We start from the raw sequence: 18,149 nt of genomic DNA, 5'->3' as shown, positions 1-18,149 counted from the left end.
TTTTCTGTCACAAGGGAAGATCTCATTTCACAAATTAAAATCTTGCATAGTCACGTCCTGCTTGTTTATTTTATTTATCTCTTCTGTTGTGATGTTCTTATGGCATATGTTTTGTGTTATATATTTTTGTTCATAATTTCTATAGGACTGTATGCTTTACGGAGAGCACTTGGGACAAAAACAAATGTCTCAGATGATGAGGTGTCTGGATCAGTGATTGTTACTTGCAGTGACTTTCTGCAGGGAATGAATGATGTCAGGCCCAGTGCCATGAGGGAGGTGGCAGTTGATGTGCCAAAAGTAAGTTCCCTTGTACAATACTCCCCCTGTACAATGACTGTTCAAAGACTGGGAGACTAGAGAAGACATGTGTTCAGTAGGCCCAGATATACTTACTCATGCAGGGCCAAAGTGCCTCCTTTGCAGGGTAGGTCAAGAGGGGAGTGTTGGAGTTCTGGAGAGTGATTGGGACACCTTCAGAAATGGTACCTCTCTGTCTACCCTTCTCTTTAGGTATTTCCCTTGAGAAAGTCTAGGAAGAGAGTTTTGTATGATGCTCTATGGAGGCAGCTTTCTGGGAAATAAAGAAGATGGGAACAAACTGCAGCTACAGTCTTTGGCTTGACCAATAATAACAGTTAAATTATAGAGTCTTGTTCTCATTTTTATATAGGACACAATCACAAACTGATATTGATGGTGGTCACAAGAGAGGCCTCACATGGGAATATTTCAAAGACAGCATCAGTCTTTAAAATGTTTTCCCTGTTCCCTTCCATCTTAGGTTGAAATAGAAAGGATGCAAAATTATTATATGTCTTTAGGAACTATAAGGATAAATAACAACAGCCAAGTTAATTTAAATTGCCTTTTTCTTGCCTTATTAGGTAACTGTGTACTTTCATCTTTCACAGTGTCTCCTACTGATTAATGAAATGGTTTTGTTTATTGTATAGGTATCCTGGCCAGACATTGGAGGACTGGAAGATGTCAAATTAAAACTGAAGCAAGCAGTTGAATGGCCTCTGAAGCATCCTGAATCATTCACTCAAATGGGTATTCAGCCACCAAAGGGTGTGCTTCTGTATGGACCTCCAGGATGTTCAAAAACAATGATTGCTAAGGCTTTGGCCCATGAAAGTGGGTTGAATTTCTTGGCAGTGAAAGTGAGTGGCAATTTCATAGCATTCCTATGGAACAGAGACACTTATCACTTAACATTTCCTGCTCTGTTGCTCATAAAGCTAAACATTCCCTCCCACAACATGTGTGATATGTGAGGTGTCACTTTTTTAGAACTGTATGCAGATCTTTTCACTAAGGCGCTTTACAGAGCGTCCAAAAAGGGCGCTCTGCCGGCGTCCGTGTTTGCTGCGCGAGGGAGCCGCAGTGGACAAACTGCGCGGTTCCCTCTTGCAGCAAAAAGAACCTGCAAAAAGCGGGTTCTTCTTGCGTCACATCCACGCCACGACATGCGAACGCTAAGTGTCCATCATGTCAAAATGGGAGTGCCTATGTGTATAGGGCGCCGCCATTTTGACATCCCCAGTATGTACTAGGGGTGAGGCCTGATTGGACGCTGCGTCCTCGGCCAACCCCTAGTACGTACTGGGGTGGAGCCAAGGCCCGTCTGTAATGGGCCAAAGAGATGCATAGAAAAGTTTAGTTTTGACAAAGGAAAGCAAGTTTCAGCACTTGCTTCTATAGGTTGACAAGGCCAGGAAACTATTGGGTGTTCCCTGGTAGTCCCAAGGCTACATTATCTGGCACCTATACATTTCCTTAGAGCAAAGAGAGTCCTGATGCCTTTCCAACGCTAATATTTATGGGTCTTCTGGCATGGGGCTTCTTGGGGTGGCCTGAAGGATAAAATCTCTCTCTACCCCACATATGGCACTTGTCATTGCTGTTGTGGATATTCTTAACTATGATAGGGCTGAAAAGAATTTTTTGTGCACCAGTATGATTTTTTGCAAATGAAGGTTCTATTTTTTCCTCTAGCCACATGGAAGATCACAAAATGATATGTTTGTTATATTAGTAATATTGTCATAATCTTAAGGTTGAGAGTGCTGGGGGCATGGGGCTACAGTCAGTTAATATATACTGTTTTCAGCATAGCCAGCATGGTGTGGTGCTTTAAGTGTTAGACAAGAACTCTGGAAGACCAGAATTCAAATCCCTGCCGAGACATGGAAGTCCTTTGGTTGACCTTGGGCAAGTCACATTTTCTTATCCTAAGGCAATAGCAACACTTGTGAATATATCTAGCCAAGAAAACTTTATGATAGGGTTGCCATATGTCTTAGGCACATATGAGCAAATAAGAGTTTTCAGAAACTATTATCCTTGAAAGTATTCACATCAAAATTCTCACCATGAACATACATACCATGGCCCAAAACACACTGCAGAAATAATCCAATTTGAAACCGGTTTAATTGTCCTGGTTAAATACCAGGGAATTCTGGGAACTGCAGTTTTGTGAGACATGTAGCCAGGCCTGCACAATTTGGCAGTAGGTAGGGGCCAAAATTAAAATAGGCTAAATGTCTTCAGGTGGCAGATAACTTTTAATTAATTAATTAAGATAACAATAATTAATTAATTATAGTAATAATTAATTAGTTAATTAATAATATTAATTTTCTCCTCCTCTGCCTTTCTCTCTCCTCAGGAGAAAGCTAAGCAGCAGGGGAGCCATGCAGGGCAAGCATTTGCCTGTCCTCCTCCGGACAAAGCAGGATGGTAGAGGAGCCTTGTAGAGCAAGCATTTGCCCATCCTCTGCTTCTTCCTCCTCTTCCACTCAGCCTCCTTCTTGGAAAAAAACCGAGAAGTGGAGGAGCCTTGCAGGATGAGTGTTCGCCTGTCCTCCTTTTCCTCCACCGCTTGGCCTTCTCCTCAGGAGAAAGCCAGGTGGTGGAGGAACCTTGCAGTGTGAGCATTTGGCCTTCCTCCTCCTCCTCCTCCTCCTCCTCCTCCTCCTCCTCTGTATGGCCCTTTGCAGGCCACCCAAAATCCTTTGGTGGGCCGCTTGCAGCCCCTGGGCTGTATGTTTTGCATGCCTGCATGTAGCCTCTGCCAGAGAGCTTTGGTGTCACAATAAACTACAGTTCCCAGGATTCCCTAGCACTGAGCCAGAGCAGTTAAACCAGTCTCAAACTGGATTATTTCTGCAGTGTGTTTTGGACCCACGTTACATACAAATTTGTGCAACAAAAACCCAATCACTTTTTTTTGTAAACCCAAACAAGTTTTGGATTGGGTGTCTTGTGTAGAGAAATTGGGATGGGGTGCTTAATCCTTGCCCCTGGATACTGTTTTTCTGCTGCACTTCCCCCACAACACACTATGTTCCACTTGAACACGTACTCTGGTGACTGGAATCCTGCAGCAGTAAAAGAAACTTGGCAAATGGTGAGGAGGGATATTGCAGCATAAAAGCAACATGCAGGAAAAGAATAAATTTTTAAAAAGACTTATGCTTTTGCCACTTTTTGATATAAGAATGTTCTCTGCCAAGCAACCTTTGTTTTCCAAAACTGGTTTTAAAAAAATTCTTGTGAACTGTGCTTGTTACTTAGGTTAATATTTCTCAGAAGTGAGGAAGTGAAATAGTTAAGCATTTCTGGTGTTCATAAAGTAGAGGATTACCAAATGATCTTCTATGTTCTGGATTTTAAGCGTATTAAGAACTAATGGATATTAGTTGCACAGCCTTAAAATAAGCAAGAGTACTCTGATGTAGATGGAAGAGAGTCAGGAGCTCTAAAATTATTTGTATTTAGCAAGTATGCCCAAGTGCGGTAAAGGTTTTTTGGTAGAAAATGTTCCTGGTGTCATATTTTCTGTTTTAAATGAGATCCTTTCAGTGTTAGGTGTTGCTTTTTTCACTGCTTAGCAATATTTTCAAAAATATACACTGTTGTCAGAGTTCTGACTTCACCTTGGCATTTGCTGACTTCCTGTACCCCGCCTCAAATGCCTCTCTGCACTTGATATGTACTTAAGTTTGGTTTGTCATCTGGGTCAGTTACGTCAAAATACTTTGCAGTTAAAATTTCCTCTGCCATTTTCTGTCTTCCTCTTGGCTGCCACGGTCAAAGTAGATTAATTATACTTGGACAGCTCATTGCTCTGCTTCATGAGCAACTATCACTGAACCTCGGGAAGGAGACTGGCTAGTGTTCTGACAGGAATTTTTAGCAGATCTTCTGTTGTTTAGTGGGGGAAAACATGAAATGTAGAGCATGGTAGCTCAGTTAGTGATGAATTATGCAGCTCCATTTCTTAACTAGACTACAACAAAGGAAGAGTGGGGGTGCATCTAAACTATAGAGAGAATGCAACTTGATACCCTTTTAACTGTCGGGGCTCTATCCTACAGAATCCTGGGATTTGTAGTTTTGTGAGGCACCAACACTCTTTAGCAGAGAAGGCTAGAGATCTTGTAAAACTGCAATTCCAGGATTAGATGCATGGGGCTTGAATATGTGTGAGTTTCTATTTTCGCGGGGGTGGGTGGGTGTCTGGAGCAGATCCTCCACGAAAACAGAGGGCTGACTGTATTATGTGCAGTCCAAAAATGACAGAATCTCCTTGAGTATTAAAATACAGTGGGTCATCATTATCTGTTTGGGTTTGCTTCCAGGAACCCCCGTGGATAACAAAATCCGTGGATGCTCAAGTCCCATTAAATACAGTGACACTGTAGAATGGTGCCCCTTATATAAAATGGAAAATCAAAGGTTGCTATGTGGAATTTATACTTCTTTTGAATGTTTTCAAGCCGTGGATGCTTGAATCCATGGATAAAACTTCCGTTAATAAGGAGGGCCAACTGTATGGGCTGGAACAGGGAGAGAAAGAGACCACAATTGTTCAGTACAGTGGGTGGATATGGTCCTTTAAGTATTCTAGTTTCAGATTGTTTAGGGATTTGTGACTAATGATCAGTACCTTGAATTGAGCCCAAAATGTTGGAAGTGAATTGGAAGTCAGACGAGATGGAACAAAGTTAAGAAAAATATGCTTCATAAAGTAAGCTCTAGATAGCAGTCTGGCTTCCACATTTTGCATCAGCTAAAGTTTCAAAATGCATTTGAAGGCTATCTGTATGTAGAATAGTTTGTACCAACGATTCAAGATGAGGCCAAAGTATAGCTAACAATTGCCGTATTTTCCTTATCCTGTGGGGAAATAATAGTTTAAAAAAACAAAAAACCTCTGGAACACATGTAAAACAATGAAAAAAATCTTTAAAGGTTGCCTTGTTTTTCTCACATAGGGACCAGAACTGATGAACAAATATGTTGGAGAATCTGAACGTGCTGTCAGGGAGGTAAGATGTTACAGAGCATGGAAGTTGCCAATTTCAAATAGCTAATTGCTTGCAATTTCCTTGTCTCATAATGAAGGTATAACTAAGCTATATTTCTATTGTAACTTTACAAAGGATAAGCATAGCTGTAATCTTTATAGTATAGTTATGGGAGAGGAATATCAATCACATGTACCAAGTGTTTGGTAATACTTGGTGCAGTGGATAATACTGCTGTCCCTTGTTCTGTAATAGTCATTAAAGTAGTGAAAACATGAGCAGGAGGACTGAGTGCTCCTGTATGTGTGTGTTTGCTGCAGGCCAGTAACTTATAGCGTTGAGATGTGTGGGATTTTTTAGTAACCAAATGCTACTATATTTAGTTTTGAGAAAGGGTAAGGGAAATTGTTAACATTTTTAAAAATTGCAAATATTTTGAATGTGACAGTAATTATTTGGAAGTAGGACTTGGAGATGTAAGTCTAACTAATTTCCTTTAAAAAGGTAACTTTCCAAACCCCAAAGTTTTATGAACTTAACTGCTTAATAACTTCATGTTTTTGCATCCTGTACTCATTGTAGTTTAGATATGTTCCCAAGCTTTATATTACAGTGTAATGTACAGTGTAATAATCACATCATTTTTCACTACATGGTTCCATGTGTTTATATGTATGACATGAGCTTATCTTGAGCATTTATTTGCATATGTAATCACCATCTTCCATTTGTCATCTAGACTTAACAAGATCTTGCAGCAGGGAGAACTTGTGAAACTTTCATTATACCTTTCACATTGTTGTGACAGTGCCCCATATTTTTCTTGTTAGGAAGCTATTTTTGGAAACTTTTGATACCATTGACTTTTGATAATCATTCTTCTGGGCTGCTTCTTTGGAACGAGACTTTGAGATACTGTTTAGCAGTTGCTTTCATCTTTTCTGGAAGGTCAGGCTCAGAAGATAAATGTTGAGTGATTCCTGTTTGATGCTCTGGTAATTGCCATTTGGAGTCCTTCAGGACTCTGTCATATTCCCTTTATTATTCAATATTTACATGAAACCAGAAGGAGAAGTTGTCCAGAACTATGGAGTTCGGTGTCATCAGTATTGTAATGATAGCCAACTGTATTTCTTTTCATCTGGTTTTAGTGTCTGGTGTTAGTAAACCACTGGTGTCAGTAACAAACTTGATGAGTGGTGAACAAATTCATGCTTGATCCAGATGAGAAGAGTTGCTCCTTTTCACTTGAAAGGCAGATCAGGGAATAAGATTGATATTGGATGGAGTTGTTCAGCCTCTGTAGGCTTGAAGTTTGGGTGTATTCCTCAATTCATCTCAGAGCCTGGATTCCCACATTTTGTCATTATCCTGGAGTTCATCTGCATCATTAAAGCTAGTGCTTTGTCCTTTCCTGGAGATAACTGATCTGGCACACTAACATATCCCTTTGTTACATCCTGCATAGAATACTGGTTGCGCAGTGGTTAAATGCCTGTACTGCAGCCACCCACTCAAAACCGTAAGGTACAAGACCAGCAAAAGGGCTCAAGCTTGACTCAGGCTTGCATCCTTCTGAGGTCGCTAAAATGAATACCAGATTGTTGGGGGCAAATTAGCTTACAGTTGTAAACCGCTTAGACACTGCTTAGGCGGTATGAAGTGGTATATAAATGAAGCTACATGGACCGACTTTGAAGAGTGTTTGAGAGCAGCACCCCGGGATTAATTACAGAGAACAGACAAGTTCTCTGTTTAAACAGCTCCTCTGGCTATCAGTCTATCTCTGGGCACAAAGTCTAAGTGCTGGTTGTGATCTGTAAAGCCCTATGAGATTTGTTTCCTGACTATCAGAATAATGACATGCACCTGTATATCAGCCTATCCAGACTTTAAGACCTCCGGGAGAGGCCCTTTTCTTAGTCCCACCACTTTCAGAAGTGTGTTAGTTGAGGACTCCACAGGGAGTTCTGAATGGCTGTTCGCAGATTATAGAACTACCTCCATATTGCTAGCCATTTCATTTCATTTCATATTGCTACCCCTTATCTGTTGTCCTTCTACATGTAGGAAAAGACCTTTGTTTTCAGTCCACCATCCAGTAGCTACCTGCATGTTACAGTCAGTAGTTTTAAATAAGTGTTATGAATTTTAATACTTTGAATCTTATTATCATTAACCTCATGGTTTTTTAAACTGTTATTCTAATTTGTATTTTAATCGTGTAATTAATTTAGTTTGTATTTTAGTATGTACTGTATAACAGCATGGTGCAGTTGTTTGAGTGTTGGACTATGACTCAGGAGTTTAAGATTTGAATGCCTGCTCAGACATGGAAACCCATGAGGTGACCTTGGATGAGTCTGTCTGTCAGCCACAGAGAAAGACAAAGGCAATCTCCCTCCAAAGAAATATTTCCAAGAAAACCCTATGATTGGGTCATCATATGCCGGAAACAACTTGAAGGCAACAACAAAACAACAACAAAAGTCTAATTTATTGTGTTTTTAGTCTATTTAAAAAAAAATTAAGTTAGAAGGTACCTGGCAGAATGGTGGATAATCAAATAATAATTTTTGTAAACTTTTGCTGCTGTTGTTGTGTGCTTTCAAGTCATTTCTGAGTTATGGGAAACATCATGTTGCTTGGCAAGATTTTTCTTCCTCTGAGCTGAGAGAATGTGACTGGCCCAAGGTCACCTAGTGGGTTTCCATGGCTGAATGGGGATTCAAATTCTGATCTCCATAGTTGTAATCCATTGCTCAAATCACTACACTACTAAAACCTAAAACAGGAATCTCATATAGTTTTAGTTTAGAATGTGTTAGCTCTGTTTTTTGTCTGAATACAGATGTAGTTATTTTCAGATGGATTAATCTATTACTCAACATTCATATGATGATGATGTGGGGTTTTGGGAAGAACCTTTCAGAAAATGCCTACTTAAAGTCAGCACAGGAGCTGCATGGTGTACAGGGCTCTGTGAGGGCTAATTACTGATGTGGCTTAAACTCAGAATACTAAATAGTTGTATATGTGTGCTGCCTGACATTTTAATTACCCACAGTTTGCAAAGCAATGTTATGTTATAGATAGTTAAAATGGTGAGTGGCTCACAATTAAGTGATGCTGCCAATTGCAACTGACAGGTACATTTGCTGGGAGGGCCTATTTGTAAAGAAATAAGTGGTCCTCTAAAGGATGCCCTGTTTAAAGCCCCAGCAGTGTAGGGATTTTAGCTTGTGGAATCTAGGAGGAGTTTGTAAATACAAAATGTCTTGCAACAATCTGATTTCCTCCTGCCCTTTTTGACATCTTGCTGTGATTTTGTCAGATATTTAGAAAAGCCCGAGCTGTTGCACCATCCATATTGTTCTTTGATGAAATTGATGCCCTGGCAGTAGAACGGGGAAGGTAAGAGAAGTTATTTACAGCCATTTTGAAAATTCATATTCATGTAAGAAGAGGGAAAAAAATCATATGCCTACTTACAGTGGCACAATTCTCTGTATGAATAAAAATATCTGTCTGATTATACATTTATTACTCAGTGATGTAAAAATAGCTGGATGAATCTTTGCTAAATTTGTAGGGTATATTTTAATGACTTGACTTAAAATATACATATAGCGTTATTTAAAATATAGGCTGTGTAGTGTACAGCCAAGAAGATAAACAAATAGGTCCTAGAACAGATCAAGCCTGAATTCTCCCAGGAAGCCAGGATGACTAAATTGAGACTGTTGTACTTTGGCTATATCATGAGATGGCATGAATCATTGTAAAAGACAATGATGCTAGGAAAGGACGAGGGCAATAGAAGACCACATGCCTTATGGTTAGACTTGATCAGGGAGGCCATGGGCCTGAACCTAGAGGACTTGAGCAGGTCATTCGAGAACAGGGAATCTTGGAGATGTCTCATCCACAGGATTGACATGAGTTGAAGTTGATTCGAGGACCGTTAACAAGAACAAAGTATACATGAAATTCACTTCAGGGGGGCACCCCAGTTACTGTATTCTTTCATTCATGCACAGTAGTGTGGTTTATTGTTGGAAAGATTTCAGTGATCTGAGTTCAGAAAAAAATTCTGTTAACTATATAAATAAAACTGTGCCTTTCTCCAATTGCATCAAGTGTAAATGGCTAGACAAAACCTCTCCCACTGCCTTGTATACTCACAAGTGTATATTGATAATCTGGATAGAATATGTCATCAGAGCAATAGTAGTCTATTCGCAGCAGCAAAAATTAGAGGTAAATTATTGGACTTGAATCTGAAACCAACTGAAACAGAGCAGTCACCAGTTTTTATCAATTCTTCCCTTTAATGCAATTTGGTTGATGTGTTGATGTGACTGTATGGTTATACTTTTCTCTTAATATCCTCTTCTTGTTTCCAGTGATACTTACAGACTTGAAACATTCTCCCGAGCATTATTTAATATGTGTAAACTAATTGTTATAGATATTGCAGATAAAGAGAAAAATGCCAAATGCATTTTAAAAAAGATTTAGGAGCTACCCAATATGACAGAAGAGTTGTTGGTGGGGAGGGTAAGGGTGGGAATGAGATAGTGAGTTCATGGGGCCTTTTAAAGAAGGTCTCCATTTCTCTGTCAAGATGGACTTCCTAACCCGTCATGTTAGCTAGAGATTGATGGAGAAGGGGGAAAATGCAGGCTTGGCTTAGCTTGTTTGGAGATAGGAGGATGACCTTGCATAGTGATGATCTACTAGAGACATCTGTTTTTTGAAGCCTAAGAAAGAGCAGATCAGGACGCAAATATTTTATTGTCAAATCTAAACCATATGGGAGGTAAAATATGTAACATAGTTCTCATAAAATTCATCCAAAATTAAATGGTGTAGGAAACCAGACCAGGCACTTATTGGAAATGGCCTGTTTTTACAGGCTGATTTTCCACAGTAGGAATTTGCAAATACTTTAGAGATGCTAATGATTTGTAGCCTTGAGATCCATTTCCTTTTCTATAACCAGATTGAAGCTTTCAAGGAAACACCTGTGGATACTGTCTGCTTGGCCCTTTAGTGTTTTTTCTACTATAGACCATGTAGTGGAAACACTCTGTGTCCATTCCTCATAGAGAATATTTTTACAAACTTTTCTGATTATAACTTAACGTATTAATTGGAAGCATTTGGAGGAAGGTATCTGGAATACTGAATGATGCACGTGGATTACATTTTGTTTATGAACAACATTGATATATCTACTGCCTGTCCCTAGATACAGAATAGGAAAATCTACAGCTACATACATTTTAGGTGCCATTGAAGCAGGAGGAAGCAGTTATTCATAGAACACAATACCTTCTACCTGATTTAGCACTTACTGCACTTCTGTAGAAATGCTTCTGACTTACTAGAATACCACCTGGAACTCTGGTACATTTATGAAGTATTGATTTGTCAAATAGTTTACTTTAAAGGCATAGCATGCATGTTTTTTTTTGTTTACTCAGAGGTAAGCCCAGGGGAGTCCAATCTGGATTCACACTTCAATAAAAGTGGCAGTCATCTGGCCCTCTAGATGTTGTTGGATTGCAGCTCCCAGCATTTGTCATCCATTGGTTATGCATGATAAGGCTGATGGGAGTTGCAGTCCAACATGATTGCATGATTCCCAGGCATGAAATGGGATAGACTTTAGCCTTTCACATTCTTCCTATGTAGTCTTATCCTAGATTGGTTCCCATGTACTTATTAGAATCTGCATAACCAAAATAGATGCATATATTTTGTAGGATTCCTTTTTGGTATTGCAGATTCTAACCTAACATTCTAACCTGGTACAGGTTTGGGTGGGTTGCAACAGGAATCAGAAGGGTGAAGCTCTCCTATATCCTCCTGTGGAGAGGTAAGTGTCCCAATCAAATTCCCTGTGTTTACTTTTGAACAGAACATGAAAAGTTAGTCTTTAAGACAAACGAGTACAAGGATATGTTGAAGCCAACCATAACTAAGTAATACATGATTATGCATTAAGTTCAGACAATCATCCTAATGCTTTTAGTAATGGATAACCTCAATATCTCATTATTTTGTCCTTAAAAGTAAGTTTCCAAGTTCTTCTTTTGAATAACATATAGAGTAACAGAATAAATTAAATAAAAATTAATTTGACCCAAAATAGGCTTCAAGAAGGGAAAAAAGGTGTTTGACTTTTGTGAACTATAATTTAAAGATTGGCTGGTGCAATAATGCCTGTTCTCCTTTTGTGCAGATGGAGAGATTTCAGATAACACCTCAGTGATAAGGAAGGAATTTGTATGAGAGGGAGGAACAGAATTGTCCCAGTTGTTACCAGAATTTCCCCACATAATGTAATTGAGATGTTTTCACAGTGATGATGAAGTTGTAGGAAGTTGGGATAGTTAAGAAATTTGTAAGTCCCCTTAGACAGGATTGTAAAACCTGATGTCCTCTTGAGCAGACTATCTGATGTGGGAGACTGGCAATGCTTTTTTGTACTGTGCAAGGGACTGGTACCATGTTTGTGTATGTTGGCTACAACTCTTTCTTTCTTTCCTTGAAACTTGTTACAGATCCAACAGCTCATGGACCAGCACCAGTCCCACAGACCACCACTTTGAGTAGAACTACTTTAGATTGTGGACTTTAATTTGTGTCAGCCCCATTTCCTTAAGACTACCTACAAATTATTAAGAGATGCTTGGGTTTGGGGATAGGAAAGAAGACAATTGCTAGTGCAGTGGAGAAAAGAAAATATGCATGAACTGCACATTTTAAATAAAGGGGATGGAGAAATGTCATGCATTTCCAAAGTTGAAGTGAGAGAATAAAATGAGAGGTTTGTTTTTGAGGTGTTGTGGTTGTTCTTGCTGACTACCATAAAGCCATTTTGGCAGTAAGAGTTGTTAAAATATTTAATAAATCTCCTAAAAGCAGAGGTATATTTGGCATGTATTAAAGGAAGCTGGCCAATCCACAGTCCAAATGTACAATAAGGAACAATCTGTACTATGGAAGAAATGGATGCCTTTCCTATTTGTCTGTGGTTCTGACTAATATTGGGTTTCTGTTAGATAGCTGTGTCTTCTTGGCATCATTGCAGAAAAGTAATCTGTGTTGAGGTCATGTCCACATCACTGTTCCAGATACAACTACAGGCAAGAAGGAATGTTTGTTCCTAAATAATCCTTTCCTTCTCAAAGCTTCAGGTTCTTAACAAATTGTGCAGCTGCAAAGAATTATGGGTACTTTTAATTCCTTGGTATCCTGACCATGCAAAACCTAATTCCACTGACCAGTGGAGACTGCCAAGAGGAAATGGCTTGGTAATTAAACTTGAAGGTGATGAATGAACATGGCTCTGTGTAAATGCTGTTCAGACAGACTGTTTGCCGAACTTGGGATATCTACGTGCTTTGGAAATAGGATGTTGTTTATATATGTAGAATTGTGGGGAGTTGGGGGCAGTAGACATGTTCCTTTTTGTTCTTTAAAAACAGTTTCAGGCATGAAAAATTGTGGGTTGGAGAGAGTACTGCTTTTAAATTCCTCTTTTTTTAAAAAAAGAAAAAGGCAAGCCTCTTGCTGTACATTATTAAGGGCAGAAAACTGTATAAGAAACCTAGCTTGCTTTTTGAAGCCAGGAAAAGCCTATGAAAAGAAGGGCAACCACTGGGTTCTCAAATGTAGCTATTTAGAGGCCATTTGGTTATACTTTATCTGCATTTGAGCCTTTTGTTTTCTTGCAAGATGAAGTGGGTGAATGAAAGGAGTTGGAGGTCAAAATTTACAGTCAAACTTCAGGTTCAGCTGTTATTAATTAGACCCTGGAAAAAATAAATATGAAATTAGTACCTTAAATTCAGATATCATTATTGTTTTTATAAATGAAATATATTGTTCTGTGTTAAAGCACATTCTCTTGAAATGTGTTAAATCAAGAGTAAATGTCACTTTAAAAGATAATTTCCAAATTAGATTTCTGTCTATAACTTAAATTTTAGATACCCTAGCCACTAAGACCTGGTGCTAGATTAGTGAAGATATGATAACTGCAAGTCCCCTGGATAACAATACTGCAATGGCAAGCTCCCTGTACTTTTGAACATGGTTAAACTATTAGGGTTACAAGTAAACCCTTATTACCATTGCCCTTGATTAAGGTCACTTCATATGTAACAATGAACCATAACCAAGTGTGGTGGGGTACTGTCCACTAAGCACTGTGACTGCACAAGCTCCAACACTTCACATTGTAGTTACAGTTAGAAGATAAGTAGAATAATAGAAAGATGTACTAGAATACAGTAAATATACAGTCGGACCTCTATATCCATGGATTCTGCATGCACAGATTCAACTATCTCCAGCCTGAAAATATTTTTTTTAAAAAATAAAAATGCAAAAAGCAAACCGATTTTGCCATTTCATATAAGGGACACCATTTTACCATGTCATTCTGTATAATGGGGCTTGAACATCAATGGATTTGGTATCCCTGCAGAAATAAATAACCCCTAAATAAATAACCCCTAGCTCTTCCTTGTCTCTTCTACTTTTCTGTAGCAACTACTGCACTTTTCACAGTAAAACTGACCAATTAATTTCATTTTACGACTTTCAGCAAAGTTGGTTGTAATTGCTTTTGTGGTATTCTTAGAGCCACTCTCATACTAAATCTCATAAGAGACAATATGCATAGATATTCATAGTTCAGATAAAACATATAATTTCTGTTTGGTTTCCTGATAATTTCTGTTATGGTAGACAATATACCCTTGAGTTCCTTTGGTTATAACGTGGATGAACCTGATTCTGAAAAGTACATTTGTTATAGCTTACCATATTTAGTTAGGCTTGCATCATTTCCATACCTGTAGACATGCACATAAATATGTTATTTCTGATATCTAAGGAAGAGTGAGGCTACCTGGCTTGCAAAAGGGGAATCTTCTGCCATCGTATATTATATAAATTACAATGGTGCTTTAAAAATATTGGGATGAGATTTGGTTGAGAGTGCTAGTTGTTCTTTTTATTGAGTTGGCTGTCAGAAGTCTAATTCTTCTCTTCTCTTTTTGAATATCTTACATAGCCCTTAAACTTGTCATATTCCTCCCTTTAATTTTCATAGACTTTTTCTCTAGTGTCACCAGTAATAGGATATTCTGTGATTACAGCACACCTGGGCCAACCACGGGCTTGCATCTGTGGATTTGAGTTTCTGCGGATAGTTTTTTAAATGGGCCCATGTGCTCACTGCTGTGTGAGTGGCCATGCCTGAACCTGCGTACCCATTGAAAAGAACGGGAAAAGAACAGCTTTAAAAAACTGGAGTTTGAATTCTGAAAGCTTTTGGTTTAGAGAGAAAGCAGTTCTTCTTGAGTACAAGACCAGTTAAATCTTTTAGGGTTGTTAAGACTCCAACCAGCAAAACCCTGGTATTGTATTTAAATGTTGATATAATGTTCTGTTGTAAGTGAAATCCAGCTTGTGTCCACATTGTAGCCTGTCGTACATCCAGATTAAACTTGAGTTGCTTCTACAGTAGGCATGATTGATTGCAGTTTTCAGCTTGACTAATTTTCAGGAATGCACAGAAAGAGAAAAGGCTGAGGGGGAAGAAAGTAAGAAAGGAAATGGAAAAATTTTCTTAAAGACAGCTGCATGGAAGTAGACTAGAGTAGTACAATATTAAACCTTTCCATCTTGTCTGATCAAAGTAAAGTTTCCGTTCTTACACAAAATAGTGATAATAGAGTAGGCATTACTTTTTGAGCAACTGTGCAACTGCTTTAGCAGTTACATATTTATTTAGAAAAAAACATTAGGATATATGTGTATTTTTACTTAGTATTCAAATGCATAGCCTTGTTAGTCTGGAAAATCAGTATGCAAAGGGATCTTGTAGCATCTTTGAGACTAACTGAAAGAGAAGCCGGTAGCATGAGCTTTTGCAGACTTGAAACAACTTCCTCAGATGCATGTATGTTTAGTATGTTTCATTGTTTCAAAAACAGTTAAGATGTATGACTTCTGTGTTCTTTATGATTTATATACTACGTGTATGTCTGTAAATCAAGTGGATGAAATAGATTGTATGATAATATTTTAGAACTCTTATTTCAGATTCTGAATGACGATCTAAATCCAAATGTTCCAGCTAGAGTAGAGCCATTCAATCAATTGCTGAATAATATGCCAACACTTACATAAATTCCATTGATTAGTGGGTCTGTTGAGTAACTGGATTTAGGCCAATATCAATAGAAAGTAGCTTAAAACGAATAACATAGTGTACATTGAAACAGTTGTATACACATTGCAAATGCCCACTTCTTTTTAGTTTACTCATTTAAAAACAGTTTTGCCAGATGTCCTTGTTAATGGCTCTGGAGACAGACATAAGGTGAGGTCATACAAAAGGATCAATAACTTGACTTTGAGAAATGAAAGAGGACCTTGGGGAGGTTCCTGACTGGTTGATTGAATTAAAGTTGGCTAGCTAATTACAAAAGACCTTAATTGCTACTTCAAGTACCTGATCTTGGGAGAAGATATGTTTACTGTCAGGATTCTTGTAGAGTAAATAGATAGTCAGGTAGGTATTTGCATGTACCCAGATTTCTTTGTGATAAATCCTTATAATTTAATCAATAGAAGACAGACATATATAATTACATTTAAAACTCTTACCTGGTATCTGGTAACTTTTAATTTCTGGTAGTCTCTAAGCCTCTTCCTGTTTTTCTCATAAGAAAATGGGTATTCTAGGCAAGTTGTCAAGGTAGTGCCAAAATAATATAAAATACAAATTTTAGGTGTGCATAAAGACATCATGGCTGAACCTCTGAGTGCGAACCTCTTTGTTTGGCTTTTCCCTTTTCATTGGCGATGTCAGAATGATAATAATTCTGTGTAACAACAAATTCTCATGGTCCAGTGCATAGCAGTTTGGAAGGAAAACGGGCCACCCAAAAATAAGCAAGTAATTTCTACAGGTGTGGGGCTCACTCATTATACAAGAGTCCACAAAGTTGTAAATTAAAAGAAAAAAATGTTTATATGCAGTTCAGGGGACAGGGTAGGATGAACTGAATAGAAAAGATATAAAGAAATCAAATGGATTGTGTGAATGTCTTTTTCAGATTCTGATTGAGAGCAGTTGACACAAAGAATGTTGGTTGAAAACAAAAAGAAATGTGACAGAAAATGGAAGGAAGCTATATTTTGCTATACTTCTATCGCGCTGCACAAATTGTTGCTCAGGGCTGGTTTATATATGATGTGTGCCTGATGATTCATGTAGAAAGTCTGTATGTGGGATAAGACATACCTGATGTTGATTATGAAATGTGATTTAACTGCTTCCTTTGCATGAGGAAAAGCAGGAGGCTGTTGATTAACCTTATATTGTTAGTCTTTACCTCAAGAACTGGTACTTGATAAAAGTGAATCTGATACAACAGAGACAGAATATCAGGGTTTTAGATGCCTTTTTGGCAGTTGCCCTTAATAGAAATTGGTATTACTGGCCTTGATTGTTCCTGTTATTGAGACAGGACTTTTAAAAAATGTACTCTGGAAAACCTTGTCCTGCCAAAGACATATTTCACCAGGACTTGCGAGGGGAAGGAAATAAAACAGTGAGACAGTTAATTACAACCATGGTAGTTGGGCTAAAGGCTGACCTGGCAGGTGTGCTTTGCTGACAGCTTTCCTCCTGGGAAAGCCTGACAGAAATGTCAGACTCAATATATTTTTCAGACTGTGTGATTGGGGCAACTTTAGTGTGGGAGTGTGTTGGCAGGCAGGGATCTTTGGTATTTTAGTATTTTTTTTTTAACCTCAGAAGCTTCTAGCTAAGTTAGGAACAGAGGCAGAGATGTTTGCCTCAAAGTTGAGACTTTCTTTGGAGAAGAGAAAACAGAGAATTATTTTAATGTATCCCTCAAATTTCCAAGAGAGAATGCTCAGCTTGTATAAGAAATGGAGAAAGTCAAATTTCTCTCCACTGCTTCTCTTTCTATAAATGAAGGTGAAGTATGGAGGATGGTCTTATGGTTAAAACTGTCAGGGCAGGATTAAAACAAAGGAACAAGCAAATGATGAAAGCTACATAATCTCTGAGGTCTATTTTCATTGGGATTTGTGAAAGGAAGAAAAATTACTTACAGCCTCTGTTGGAATGCTGTACTAAACCAGATTCCGATATTGTAGATTTACAAATTCAGCTTGTAAAACTTGGCTGTACTGATGGGAATCCTAGTCCAAAATATCTGGAGATTGTCATTTTTGGGAAGCTTGTACTATACCAGTCAAGAGGTGAACAACTTGCAATGCATGGTGTGTATGTGTACATTGGAACTCCATGTAGAGCATCAGAAGGTGCATTATAGTGGATGTATTGCTTATGGTGTCACTGTTGGATTTGTTGCCACTGTAGGATGCAGAAGATCGGTAGAATATCATTTTGCACTATGGCATTCTGTGAGGGCAGATTGTCTACTTATTTTCCTGAAGCAACAATAAGGGAGGGACTCACCAATTTTTTGGTGCTGTAGGTAGCACTGCCAGTTTTGAAGTAGCCAGACCTCAGCCAAGGGAGCTCCCATACTGTAAAAGTTTCACTTGCTTTGGTATGTTTCCAGAAGCAATTCAAAACAGTGGTTGTAAACTATAAAGCCCTATATATGTCTGGCATCCAAGCAACCTAAAGGGCTGTATCTCCTTATATTAACCTGGCCAGATTTTGGGATCTTTAAGGAAGGTTTTTCTTTCATTCCCGCCACTCTCACAGGCACATTTGGTGAGGACACTGAAGAGATG

The 18,149-nt window shown here is 38.5% G+C and overlaps 1 protein-coding gene across 1 annotated transcript in view; it reads left to right on the top strand.

Annotated features, from left to right (window-relative positions):
- Nucleotides 1–18,149, top strand: part of AFG2A (AAA ATPase AFG2A) — a 179,561-nt gene that overhangs the window by 28,461 nt on the left and 132,951 nt on the right. The window contains exons 10-13 of the mRNA XM_089527241.1: nucleotides 146–300; nucleotides 957–1,166; nucleotides 5,289–5,342; nucleotides 8,656–8,735. Coding sequence (XP_089383367.1) covers nucleotides 146–300; nucleotides 957–1,166; nucleotides 5,289–5,342; nucleotides 8,656–8,735 — 499 coding nt within the window. The remainder of the gene's footprint in view (nucleotides 1–145; nucleotides 301–956; nucleotides 1,167–5,288; nucleotides 5,343–8,655; nucleotides 8,736–18,149) is intronic.

The sequence above is a fragment of the Sceloporus occidentalis genome, unplaced genomic scaffold (genome assembly GCF_023333645.1).
Source record: "Sceloporus occidentalis isolate IW3139 unplaced genomic scaffold, rSceOcc1.0.p SCAF_5, whole genome shotgun sequence".
In the NCBI taxonomy this organism is placed as follows: Eukaryota; Metazoa; Chordata; class Lepidosauria; order Squamata; family Phrynosomatidae; genus Sceloporus; species Sceloporus occidentalis.
Note: the sequence above shows the minus strand (reverse complement) of the source record. Positions and strands in the feature narration are given on the sequence as shown.